The sequence below is a fragment of the Lissotriton helveticus genome, chromosome 9, assembly GCF_964261635.1.
Source record: "Lissotriton helveticus chromosome 9, aLisHel1.1, whole genome shotgun sequence".
Taxonomy (NCBI): Eukaryota; Metazoa; Chordata; class Amphibia; order Caudata; family Salamandridae; genus Lissotriton; species Lissotriton helveticus.
Genome location: NC_136070.1, coordinates 661032595 through 661046991, shown reverse-complemented (window position 1 = coordinate 661046991; position 14397 = coordinate 661032595). Strand labels below are relative to the sequence as shown.

At 43.6% G+C, this 14397-nt stretch overlaps 1 protein-coding gene across 1 annotated transcript in view; it reads left to right on the top strand.

The window, feature by feature from the left end:
- The window catches only part of RAB1B (RAB1B, member RAS oncogene family), a 140571-nt gene extending 127111 nt beyond the window's left edge, over positions 1–13460 (top strand). The window contains exon 6 of the mRNA XM_078660750.1: positions 7795–13460. Within this exon, the coding sequence (XP_078516876.1) occupies positions 7795–7989 (195 nt within the window). The 3' untranslated portion in view covers positions 7990–13460. The remainder of the gene's footprint in view (positions 1–7794) is intronic.
- Positions 13461–14397: the final 937 nt, after the last annotated feature.

The window sequence follows — 14397 nt, the reverse complement described above, 5'->3', positions numbered from 1 at the left end:
CACACAATCTGCCTGCAAAACCAGCATGCATGATTTAACCCAGGTAAGATCTTAGTGTAAATATGAGTAGGTAAACTGTAGTACGCAGAAAAACAGAACAGACTTTAATTAAAGCAGTGTATAAAGTTGTCATTTATGGCCTTCCTATTCCGCTAACATATCCCCTCAAATCTAGAAGAGGACGACAAATTGGGCTGGCATTTGGGACTTCCATGCTGAACATACTCTCACATTGGGGTACCCAGCAGACTCCTTCCCATACCGGCTGGCTCCATAGGCTATGGCACATTTTGCACATTGAAAAGATAAAGCTCAGCCTCACCTTAGCTGGTCCGGGATTTGCTTTCAGAGATTTATGGCATCCTTTCCTGTCCCTACTTTCACAAGAATTCTGTGAATTTGCATGCACTAGATGTCTCCGCCTTCTGCGCTTACCTGAGATGGGCTCACTGCAAATATCCGAGTAGCACTAAGCTCCTGTACAGACAGAGCAGAGTCTATTTTCTAACCATGTAGTGAGTGGAGGGTGGGTGGGTGGGGGGAGGGATGGGTTTGGGATTGTTGACCATTTCGACAATGGCATTATTGTGTTTACATACTTAAGGACGTTGTACTACCCAAGAAACACAAGGTCTTTTGCTGGCATTGTTTTCGTAATACTTGAAAATTCTAATAAATGATTTGAGTCTAAAGTTGTCATTTATAGTTGACAGTGGCTTTCCTAGAGTGGGTTGAGTGGACTGATAGCAAGATCCAAGATTGCAGGGGAGACAACGGGAGGTGCAGAGGCAGAAAGGTACAGGGTGTTTTCCTTAACACTTTCAGCCTGTGCACCACAAGGTTTGTGACATCCATGATGGCCGCAAGTTTTTGTGCTTTCATACTGATTAGTTTATCTATTCAGTGTGTTTCTACAGAACAACGGCACCATAAAGCATTATTAGTAGTAGTTTATTCGATCTATACGATCATTCACTTCTGAAAAACATCTCGCATCATACATTAAAAAATATATTAAAACTTCGATAACATCAATAGTGATTAAATCATAAAAAGCTTCAAGATTCTGAGCGTTGTTAAAAAGCAGTATATGAAATATTTGTCTAGATAAGATTCTTTGAAACCACATAAAACAGCTAAAATTATCATTTAAAATAGACCAGCAAATCCCCAGTATAGTTCATTTGCAACAATATTCCCCATATGTGTACATTGGGTCATTCCTTTCTACCCATTTCAAGCACATGTCCAAATAGTTAACTCATGTCTTGGACCTGTGCCACCAAACAAGCCACCTTGTTGTATCAGATCTAAACACACGTAGTGCGTCTGCAGGTTGCATAAATAACAATAATCGCTTATTTCCACTTTCCCGACCTGATGGCCCACCGGCGTTGCCTGCCGTTGAAGGTGGGCCACGAGCACTTTCAGTTTACCGTGCTCCCCTTCGGCCTCACCAGTGCCCCTCGGGTGTTAACGAAAGTGATGGCCGTGGTCGCAGCTCGCCTGTGCAGATCAGGGGTTCCAGTCTTCCCCTATCTCGACGACTGGTTGTTGAAGGCGGGCCCGCCCCAAGCAGTCGTCTCCCACCTCCAGACTACCGCCGACCTCCTGCATTTGCGGGGGATCTCCATCAACGTGCCGAAGTCACATCTGAGTCCCTCCCAGAGGCTCCTCTTCATTGGAGCGGTTCTGGACTCGGCGCAGTTTCGGGTCTATCCTCCCGAACAGCGGGTTCGGGATATTCAGGCTCTGATTCCGATGTTTCAGCCTTAAGCCCGAGTTTCGGTCAGGATGGCCCTACGGCTGTTGGGTCTGATGGCCTCCTGCATCCTGCTGGTACATCACGCCAGGTGGCGGATGCGGGCTCTGTAGTGGGACCTGAAGTTCCAGTGGGCTCAACATCAGGGCAACCTGTCCGACCACGTCCTGATCTCGGAAGGCACCGCAGGACAGTTGCAGTGGTGGCTCACGGGCGGCGATAGTCAGTGGCAGATCCCTCTCCCTACCCCAATCGGAGTACGTAGTGGTGACGGATGCGTCCCTCCTGGGATGGGGTCCACATGGAAGAGGCAGAGATCAGAGGCCTCTGGTCTCCGGCGTAGTCCCGTCTCCATATCAACCTTCTGGAGCTGCGGGCGATCCGACTTGCACTGAAGGCATTCCTTCCCTCTGTCGGGGGAAGTGTTGTGCAGGTGTTCACGGACAACACCACCGCCATGTGGTATTGCAACACACAGGGCGGGGTGGGGTTGTGGACCCTTTGTCAGGAGGCTCTGCGCCTCTGGACATGGCTGGAACATCAGGGCATCACCCTGGTGGTTCAACACCTGGCAGGTTCTCTGAACGCCAGGGCGGACGAACTCAGCCGTCTGTGCATGATGGATCACGAGTGGCGGCTGAACTCGGATGTGACGCAAGGTCTCTTTCAGCAGTGGGGAGAGCCTTGGTTAGATCTATTCGCCACCGAAGAGAATGCGCAATGTCATCAGTTATGCGCGTTGAAGTTTCCAAGGCGGCACTCGCTCGGAGACGCTTTTCGTCAAGAGTGGAGTTGCGGTCTGTTATACGCCTTTTCGCCTATACCACTTCTGCCCAGAATGCTGAAGATGATCAGGTGCGACTGGGCCCAAGTCATTCTTGTGTTCGGGATTGGGCACGAAGATACTGGTATCCCGAGCTACTCAGTCTGTCAATCGATCCCCCGATTCGACTGCCTCTTCAGGAGGACCTTCTGTCGCAGCAGCAGGGGACGGTCCTCCACCCGAAACTGTCCAGCCTCCACCTCCATGCGTGGAGATTGAGCTGCGGCAGTTGATGCCATTTGACTTGCCTCCTGAAGTCTGTGATGTAATTCTGGCAGCCAGGCGTCCCTCCACGAAAATGGTATACGCCTGCAGGTAGAACAAATTTGTGGCATGGTGCACAGAAAAGGCTGTGGATCCCCTTTCCGCCCCTCTTTCTGAGGTTATTCTCTTTCTTCTTTCCCTGGCCCAGCAAGGCTCTGCTCTGGGCACCATCAAGGGATATCATTCAGCTGTTTCAGCCTTCTTGAGGCTTCCTGATCAGCCTTCTCTCTTTAAGTCTCCTATTGTAATTAGCGTCTTGAAAGGCATTTCTCACATGTTTCCTCCTGTTCCTTTCGTAATACCTCAGTGGGACTTGAATCTGGTATTGACCTATCTGATGTGTGCTCCGTTAGAGCCACTCCATAACTGTCCTCTTTGTCTTCTGACTCTCAAAACTGCTTTCCTGGTTGCCATCACCTCTGCCAGAAGAGTGAGTGAGCTCCAGGCTCTTTCCTCTAAGCCTCCTTTCCTCTCTGTCCATCCGGACAAAGTTGTTCTGAGGACTCGTCCTTCTTTTCTACCCAAGGTGGTTACTGCCTTTTACATCGGCCAGACCATTACCATGCCCACCTTCTTTCCGCCTCCGCATCCTTCGAAAGAGGAAGAAAGGCTCCACCGTCTGGACCCAAAATGTGCGCTCTCATTCTACCTGAACCGCACTCAACAGTTCCGGATGGATGACCAGCTCTTTGTTGGGTAAGTGGGCGCTAAGAAGGGACGGGCGGTGCACAAAAGGACCATCTCTCGGTGGGTTTTTTTGTGCATCAAGGTCTGTTATTCCTTGGCTAAAAAGGATCCTTCTGAGGGGCTGCGCACCCATTCCACTCAGGCCAGTGCGGCTACTGCTGCCCTGGGACGGGGGAGTCCCTTTGCTGGACATTTGTCAGGCAGCTACGTGGGCCTTGCTGCACACGTTTGCTAAGCACTACTGCTTTGACAGTCAAGTCCGGAGGGATGGCTTCTTTGGCCGTTCGGTTCTCCAGGGCTTCCTGGTGTGATCTTGGTTCGCAGACCCACCACTGGGGTTGGTATTGCAGGGGTGTCTGTTCTAAGGTAAGGAATCTAACTAACGGCTTTCTTCCAGATGCACAAGTTACTTACCTTCAGTAACAATATATCAGTAAGAAACATTAGTTAGTTAGATTTCTTACCGCCCCACCCATCCTCCCCATTCTGCGAACCGATATCTAGGGTTAAGGTCATCCCTTTGAGGGCCCTAGTTTCATGGCACCAGTGTCTGTTCCTTGCATGGCTCTGCGTTCATGGCGCTGAAAGCTATGTACAGAACTGATGTCAGCACGCGAGGGCGGCATCTAAGTACTCCGACGTCATCCCGGCAATCACGATGACGGACGCGGAGCCGCAGACGACGCCTATCGACGCGCAGGGGTACTGCTGACGAAAAATCTTTCCGCATCCAGCCTGATGCCTGGGGATATTCTAAGGTAAGGAATCTAACTAACTAATGTTTCTTACAGATGTATCGGTACCGAAGGTAAGTAACTTGTGCAATGCAGACATAACTGCTCTACTTTCCTTTTTCATACCCTTTTATTCTGCTTTTTTTCCTGTCATGTTCTCTCCAATGCTCCTCTGCAGCACCACAGGAAAAGCAAATTCCTACCCAGGAACAGTGTTGGTGATGTGAAACAGGCCGTACATGACCTCCAGAACAACCCGGATATCATAATAAAGAAAGCAGATAAAGGAGGCAACATTGTAATTTTACACATGGCTGACTACATAAGAAAAGCGAAAGTCAACTGGGAGAACCTACTTGTTGCAGTTTCACATAATCTCACCAAAGATATGAATTCCGAACTTAAAAATAAACTAGAGGAGTGGTATAATCAACAACTGCTTACCTTTGTAGAGAAAACCGCACTACATATTGAACATCCACCACGGACACATTTTATCTAACTACCTCCCGAGTGGCCTCGCCTTACTCAGCATCCCCCCACCCAGCTGCTCCGCCTACGGCTAGTGAACTCCCTCCTGCCCCCCCTCTCCTTCCCTTCCCCTTCAATCTTATCACCTTCCCTCCCCTCCTTGCCTCTCCTTTACCTCCCGTTTCTTACTACACCTTATGACCTTCAGTTTTTCTTGCACATTTTTTGTCCTTCTTGCTCCTAGGTATATTTTATCGAACCTTCCCACCAAACTGCGACCTCTATATTGTATATCTTATTGTGTTTAGCAATTGTTTTTTACTTTTCATCTAGTGTAACCTTTATCCTATGTGGTAGAATGCTTATTTTTGAATCAACTTTCTGTACTTATACACACTGTACCTGTATTTAAACACCTTTCTGTTACAATTGTAAAGCGCTCTGATACCTCTGGGTCCAGCCATCGCTATATAAAACCTCTAAAATAATTTTATTTTATTTATTTATTTTATCTCCTACCAAAAATGCATAAACGAGGTTTCCACCACCAGGATGCCCAATAATAGGCGGACTCAACTCAATTTGCTCCCGTGTAGGTGAATATATCGATATTCAGCTACATCCATAGACCTTTCCTCATATACTAGGGATACAAAGGATTTTTTTTACCATACTGCAAGAACAGGATTGGCAGTGAGAATGATTCCCCCTTCTCAAAACCCTCCAAGCCTTGAAAAAGCCCCAGGCCTGCGTGCCATTAAGGGGCAAAACACTTGTTGACTGATGCTTCTGCATTTTTTTTTAACTTCTGTTTATTGCCATTTTAAACTGTTGTAGATTACACCATTGTATCAGAAATCCACAAACCATTCTACATATTGAAGAATTACAGAATAAATTATTGTAATTTTACATGGCATTTCTTTCCTCATTCTGTTTTCAATTAATAAATGAAAATATGCAATGTAGGAATACCATGCTTGGTAATTAATCCATACACCCCCTAGCCAACGCTATCATTAACATCTATTAACGCTATAACCTTGCACTACAGTGTCTCTGCACATTCCTATTACCTTCTAGGTTCACAGACTGACCCCCCCCCCCCCCATCACTCTCCCCGAGACCTAAAAAGGACTTGACTTCCTTGTAGTCGAAATGTTTCAGTAACTGATCATTTATGCACGCTATTACTAAACATTGTTGCCGCGATGTAGAGGCAAGACGAGAAGGAATAGTGGGGGAACGCAGGTTTACAATATTTGTTTGCAAATACTCGGACATCACACACGCCAACCTAGGAGGGGTACAGCTTTGCTGTTGATGCACAGCATGCGATTCTAGATTGAGCTCCATGCTGCAAAAGAAACATTGCTCCTTAGCTGTAATATTAGTTTCGCAAGTGAGACTATTTTAGATTCACAGGATGCTTTCCTGTTTCCCTGGTGAATAGTACTGCATAAACATCATTTCTTCAATTATTAAGAGAACTCACATATAACCATCAAGGAAAATATGCGTCCGTAAGGCCAACACATTGCTTTTGAATATTTTTCTGAGCGCCCCCACGAGATAGTGGACTAATGCAGCGCATTTGATTCTAGAACAGGCTTCTCCGACGAGTACCTTGTGAGCAACCGATAACTCTCCAGCTACCCTCTGCAAAGTAGCTCTCCTGTGTGCTGCCCAGCCTACTACATTTGGAGCTTTTGTTTTGGTTGAATTAATATATTTGTATCAAAACTGAGAGTGCCTTCTCGAGCTGATGTTTATAGAAAATGGCAAAATGACCAAAATATATTTAAACCTGATCTTTGACTGAAAAATCATGTGACATTTGAGAAATGCATTACTATCGGTATTATCTTGGCACCAGAGCATCGCAGATAATTGTGTTATTTATTACCCATATAGAGGCTCTCCAGATTGACAGATTTTAACATTACTGCTGGCAACCCTGACTGGGGGAACTGAGATGACCCCTGCATGTAATCTTGCATATTGTGGCCACTAATGTCATCTAAACTGTTGTGTTCAATATCAAAATACTAATATTATTCGTAGCTCGGGCTGATTTTAATTCAACATACGTAGCTCTTATTACAGAAAAGGTTGGTGACCCCAGGCTAGAATATTTCGAAAGTGCAAGGCTATTGTCACAGGTAAATGTTTTCTGCATCCATTGTAGACACTGTTTGGGCAACTGTGCTCCTCCACGTGCTCCCTCCGTATATATATTTTCATGGAGCCTTGTGTCCTGCTTTCCTGCTCCTTTTTTTTCGCATGAGAAATAGGATCTCCTCTGACTAGAAGGTCCGAAATAGAAATTAGCATGGCAGGCAAAGAGAACTGTGACTGAGTATGAAAATAACCTTTCATGGCGTTTCTGTATTTTGTACCTTGATCTCCCTTCATACAGCAACCACTAAGGAGTTCTGCTAGAGACTATGCCATGCTACAACCCTGCATGTCTGTAAAAGCGTGTAGCAATTAGGTGCAAGAGCTGGTGAGCCGTTGAGCTCATGCTCGCAGAGTACTGTTTGTGCAGGGATAGCTCGAACACTTAGGGACAGCATTCCCTTTAAAGTAGCCTTTTCTGGTACTGTATGTTGCCACAGACAATACCCAACCAGTTGTTAATGAAAGGGAGCAGTGTCCAAGAATGCCAGTGTCCTTTCCTTACATTCTGATGAGCTAGTTGCCTTGATGGCAAAGCTGCTAGCTCTGTAGTAATACCAGCTGTGTAAGATAGAAGATCTCTGCTTTAGAAATTCTGTCTAACTGTGATGGCACCTTAATATCTGCAAGAAAATACATTTTCTGTTTGTGCAAAATAAACGAGCATTTTCGTATACGAAGGGTTAACGTCTGCAATTGCTGCAGGTTGATTATAAACCACCAAACGTTTTTCCCCCACTGGGGAGCTTAGTCCTTGTCCTTTTCTAAGTTGGCATGTCAGAACTATTGGGAAGCCAATTTCTGGAGAAGAATTGTTAGAAGGAGCAGATGTTCAATCCTCCCAGACTGATTCTGTTCTCCTCTTTCTCATGCAGGAATTTGCAGACTCCCTTGGGATCCCCTTCTTGGAGACCAGCGCCAAGAATGCCACCAATGTGGAGCAGGCCTTTATGACAATGGCTGCAGAGATCAAGAAGCGCATGGGCCCGGGCGCCACTGCTGGCGGCGATCGTACTAATCTGAAGATCGACAGCACACCAGTCAAGTCATCTGGTGGGGGCTGCTGCTGAGGAGAGCCATCCAGTGGAGGAGGATCATGATTGCTGCTGGGGGAGGAGAGAAGACGCACCGAATTCCAAGCCCGTCCAGGCTCTCCTGTTCATGGTGCAAGCCCCAAGAATCCTCCATTCATTCTTGTTTGCCCTTCAGTGGGTTAGACCTGGACCTGCGTGTCTCACACACACAGACAGACAGGAAGAGCATATTGACTGAATACCCAGTCTGTCCCAAGTGCTTAACCTTCCTTCCATTCCATACAATGCTCCTCTGTGTCTCCCTCCTCCCTCTCTTGGTGGGCCTCAATCTCACCTTAAACTTCAACTGATTTAAACTTGTGTTTTTGGGCAGGCGGCAGGATTGACCAAGGAGAAGAAACAAATCATGAAGAAGGAAACATGCCTATTGGACTTCTATACGTCAGTGGCCACTGGGCTACTGAGTTTGAGAGGTCTGTTTTCTAATGGTGAGACCTGGTTGGTCATTTTCTCCCATGTTTTCTTTAAACTGTAAATAAATTTTGGTTGGTCGGTAGGTAAGATTGGATAGTGCTGAATTCATATTTCCTACTGATGTTTGGGTGTCTGAGGAAGGGGTTGGAGCTTTTTATATTTGTTTGACAAGTTAAAATATTGCTGTAACCTTGCCGGACCTGTGTTAGGCATCTGATTGGGCATGTCATATTTTGTCTGTAGTGGTGTAGGGGAAGAAGTTGTTGCTCTCTTCCTTGACAGGTTTATAGCATTTAAAAAATGCTATGGAACAGCAGATAATCAGTGGGATTCCTTGTATGTGTCTGGTTTGCAGATCTGTCCTGTAGGCAATGAAGAGAGAAGGATAGCCATATGTGAAGGGCTCCATGTTCTTCCTCACGTGTCTCAAACTTTTTAGTCCTACTGCTTTGCACTCTTATGAGAGGTGAAACACAACCGAGTTCAGTATGACAGGGGTATAATGGCAAGTGCACTTCTTACTTGAGAGATAGGGAGAGTGACCTGCAGTTCATTTGATAAAAGCAGAACTGCTGCAGCCACACTTGTGTATTCACTAGTGCGTGAGTTGGAAATTAAGGGATCCTAAGCTCCAAATACAACTTATGATTTTTCACCCTAGGTGGAGCTAATTCTCTCCCAGAACTCAACTTTTTGAAGTACATCGACACAGCCACTAGCAGTAGAAATTTGAAGAATTCGGCTAGATATGGTTTTAGTCTAGTCTCACAGATCCAACACAGCAAGTGTAACCAGATTTTCAAGTTCTCTTTGAGCACAGAGACATGTCAAACAGTAGTGTATACCCACACCCCCACACAAAACCAAGTTGTCATGTGTCTCCTCATATAGCTGTGGTACATATACACCCAGAATCAGCTTGCTTGATTCTTTCGGAGCAGACTGGCACTGGGGACCAGACTTTCTTGTTCTTATGAAGCATTCATACAGAAAGGAACTCAAATACCTATTAACAGCATTTTCTCACTAAAAGTAAGACATTAAGGCTTTTAAAATCTCACTTGAGCCAAGATTACTACTCTAATTAAACACCCAACTGTCATTTCACTTTTTTACTATTTTACAATTTAGTTTACTAATAACTCCTATAATCACCATATGATTATTAACATATGATATGTTATGATAAAGGAAATGACGTACCCCTCGCAATTGAAGCAATGCTAAAACTTAAACTTTTCCATGGTTCTTGTAACCATACCAGTCATCTTGAACCAAGAACGTCATCACATCCTACAATAGGAATCACAATGCCCAAACAGAACACTCACCTTGGATTGATTGCATTACCACGTTTGTTTAGCTTTGGTAGGAACACTAGTGCTGTTTTATTAAACACAAATTAAATCCAATTGGATACAGAGACTGATCTGTGATCTTTTTTAAAGTTTCGGATGATGGACCAATTAAAATGTTCTTCTTTTGGACTCACTTTATCCTTTCAAACATACTCATTTTACACCTAAAGCAACTATTTTGTTAGAACCTAAAACGCACCATCCAGAATTTTTTTTAATGTGGCCTTCGGTAGAGGCAAAATCTACATTGCCATGAACATGATTATTCTTCTGAGAGGGTCAAAAGCAGATGTGTAATGGCTCAAACATTTGAGTCAGTGTATATCAGGCAGGTAAAAAAATGATTTGGGATTAATAGTTGCTGGTAGTCAGAAACTCAGTGTACATCTTGGCGTTTGTAATGCCGGACCTGTCCTGTGAAGTCTTGCTGTTTGGGATTTAGGAGCATCACATCTTTCTTCTTTCAGGTGATAACATTGTTAGAAGAAACAACAAGATGTATTCAGGACAATTTAAAAAAGTAGCAAAAATGGATCCTGAATGCCAGAGTTGGAGAGCTGTTTCAGACCGCTGCATCTGCTTCTCAGTATAGGCCATGCAACATAGTTATTCTTTTCCTGAGATAGTTCTAATGCAAGAATGGAGCGAACGTTGTGCAGTGCTGCTGTTAATACTAAAGTGTGAAGATGGTGGCTTGAATAGTGGACTGGACAAACACGTGTCCACCATCCCCCAGTGTATGGGTGCCTTAATGTGTGATGCGTAATTCTGAATCCTTCCATCAAAATACATAGATATCTATAAGTTAAATAACGCATTAGGAGGAAACCTATGGTGATTGTTAGTTGTAGTTCTTTGTGTGTTATAATCACCCAGACACCACAACAGCTGAGAATCAGTGCTTGAGCGCTGCATTGGTTCTTGTACAGAATCTAGATAACTGAAAGGGTGCTGCACCGTGAACTGTAGGGGGTGTGAGAGTCTGAACTAAAATGAATTCTTTGAGCCAAGTGAAGTCTTACATTACTGATCTTAATGCACCAGAATTGGGGTTATTGTTCTGAGGTTCTTGGTCTGTAGAGCCTCCCTACATCTGTAGCTCTTTGACCAATAAGCTTCGTATGAGAAGGCATGCTATTTTCGGTTTTATGTTTACCAAAAAACTGAAGCTACTATACTTTGCTTTAGGCACAGCTGAATTGTGTTTTCTAAGAGCAGAATAACATGACATTTGTAGTAGTACAATTTGAATTTAGCTTCAAATTGAGATAGAACTCCTTGGCACCCGCTCAGGCACGTGATTGCTATTAATGCATTTTCTTGTTTACGTGACCAAAAAAGAGGAACTCTTTTCCATAAATATTTTCAGTTGTAAAGCTAGCTGGGTAGGTTGTGATGTTCCCACACATTTATGCATTCTTCGTTGGTCAGGGCCCTGTAAGAGGTCAAATTAATGATGGTTCCGGTTCAAACGTGTGCTTGATCGTTTGTGGGGCTTCCATCAGTGCACCCTGCATCTCAGGAGGTGAGTGTGTAGTCCTGCTGTCTTTCATATTCGGTTACTAAAATGCAACCGTTCTGTGTCAGTATTGTTCAAATCCCTCCTTCCATCCTGGTTAATTTACTGCCAATCTGGTTCCCTTCTCAGAAAAAGCACTGGTTGGATAAGAAAGTTGTGCTCCTTCCTAAATCCTATTTGGATTTTCATTCTTGTGTGGTCAGTGACACTTCATTCTTAAGTCTTGGATCATCCAGAGAGGGGGCCGTTGCCTCCCCGAGCTGCGAGACAGCCTTATCATGAGGGAGCTACTATTGGGATGCATGGCCCTTGCCCCTTTTGATGTCTGTCTTAAATTGTGTCTTGATAGATAACCATTTCTAGATTTTACATCCCTTTTCCCTTCAGACATACTGAGGATTTCTGTAATCCTATGACGTGAGTTTGGAAATTCTGGGGTTAAAGGAGTTACAGATGGGAGAGTGAGGTACAAATTGAGAGAGAGAGAGGTACCTACTGTAATATTACATACAATTGAAAAGTATCGTCTGCTGAGTAGAGCTAACTAAAAGTCCTGTTGCATCTATTTTCATCTCTTGTGTGGTAGACTTGTTTATGCATCGTCATTGTTGTACAAATAAAATAGGAAGTACACGCAGTTTTCTCCAAGCATTTTTTGATTCAATTGTACACTTGAGGATGAGGCAAATAAGAGTTGTAGGAAATTAGCATCTTGGTATGCACATCTGTCTCAAACGTGTTCAATTCCAGTTTTTTATAGAATATTTCAGTGACTCTATTTACTGCCAAAAGACTACCTACATAAGTTCCTCAGCTTGCTGATACTCCATTGCAAATATTCTGGATGTGAAGTGACAGAAAAGGAGAAATTAACGGACTTGGTAAGCAAACCTTAAGACCACATTGCTATTTTGGAAATTCTAGGATACTACACCAACCCTCTACGTGAGGTAAATGCTTCTACGTGGAATGGCCGACTTTAGATGAAACTGAAGGTGCCCCTAAACGTTGGCAAGGCAGTTATTCTGACTTATTAACAGACTGGATGTTGGAGTGACGGAAAAAGCAACCTACTGGTTGTAGAATGGAACCGTCCGAGCTGCAGCAACATTATCATTCTGATTTCAGAGATCCATTCAGAGGCACTTTCCCACACCATGTTTAAAAGCTTTTGACAGCTGTCTCACAGCAGCACTCCAAAACCCTTGACTGAGTAGAGGGGGCCTTTCACTGCTACAAAATTCTAATCAAAGCTGCCTTTAATGAAGAATAAACAATATGAACACAAACGGTTTATTTGTGTCATGAGTGAAGTTAAGGGTAGAGGGCTGTTAATGGGGTAAATAGTAATATATTAATTTTTCTAGCATAAGAGGAACCTGCTTATTTAGCTTAGTTGTAGGATTTTGAATTACCTTTCTATTAGCACGTTTTGTTTTGTTCAGCTCTGCTGCTGTTTTGCTTGCTTGGTCATAAAATGTATTAACCTTGTACATCTCTAGCGACTGATATATTTTTCCATAAATAATGTATATCATGGTTTAAAGATACACTGTGCATTTGCCATTATGTAGCCCAATGCAGTACATTTAAGTTGTGGCCGATTGTAAACGGCTGGTGGTGATGCAGGACTAGTCTGCATAGCCCTGTTATGTGTCATCTAATCTAAATTATTGGGATTGGGAGGTATCCACTCTTGGGCATCTTGACTGAAAGTGATGATATATAGCTACCCTGATTTGATCACTTTGTCATAACTACTGAGCGTGCTTGGGTCTCGCCATTTATTTTCACTTTCTTATACGGATTTCTGGTGCTTTGTGTCAGTTAATTCCAACACTTAAACTCATTTGAAGCGGCTTTATGCACTTTGTACCCCCCTTTATGTTTGCTTTCATGTTCAAAAGTGGAAATTTCCTTTTACAGCAAGACCGACAAATGTATTTCATTGTAGTTCTGGGCTTTGTTAATGCTCCTCTGAATATTTTCACTTTTGAGCTGGAAGGATGCCTCTCTGGGCTTCTTTATATTTTTTGGGCTGCTTTTTAGTTGGCCTTTTTCTACAATTGATTTGTTTTCTCGCCATCTTAATTTTGTATTTCTGTACATTATTGCTACAACTGTATTGGCAACTTTAATAAAGATAAACACCAGCATCTGAGCTTGCAGGCAGCTCTTTTACTCTGTTTGTAGTATTTTTGGCGTACATCTGCAACTTGCACAACAATTTTGAGTTCAGAGACTTGGAATGAGCGGGATCACTTGACAAACTGCATGTACTTCGGAGTCGACTGAGGAGAGAGATCACCTGGGAATCGACGTACATAATACCTTGGATAAGGTCTAAATGTCTTGGGGAAAGAGCTGCTCTTATATCTTGAGTTAGTGTTCCTAATGGAAGGTTTGAAGTTTAGCATGACAGCAGCCTCCTTTCAGTCCAATCTAGCACCCTACATACAATTATTTTACTAACCTGAACTCTTCCTGAGGTCTTTCCTCTAGCACAGATACGGAACATGTTTAAGTAGGGCCTTTTTGCCCCTCTCAGCTTTCATCTTTCACGCAATATAAACAACACTTTTAGACATTTATCAAAAATTGATTATAATTTTCAAGCTTTTCCTAAAGAAATGGACGAACTGCTTCTTAATATCACAAGCTATGAATTTCCCAGAAGTCGGATGTTGTCACTTTCCACTTCATCTCCCAGATCCATGTGGAAGCAACCACTAATTGGGACACCAGTTTTTGACAAGTATATTCACTAAACTGTCTAGTTAACCCGACAATCTTCAAGTTGATATTCACGTTTTGTCATCTTTATACTTCAGCAAATCTTATGTACTGAACACACATAGCAAACATAAATACTTTCACTTTAGAGCTGCCCTCTTCTAAAGCTTGAAATTTAGAAAAGCCCAGGCATAGCTTCCCCATGAATCACTCTGGTATTCTAGAGTAACTGTTGTGATCCAATACCAATTGCTGTTACATTTATTTTCTGTGGGATCTAGCTCCAGTAGAGAATGATTAAAGTTTTCGGTGGTGTCGGATCTATGCTGTCAGGAAAATAACATCGGTTCTCTAACACCA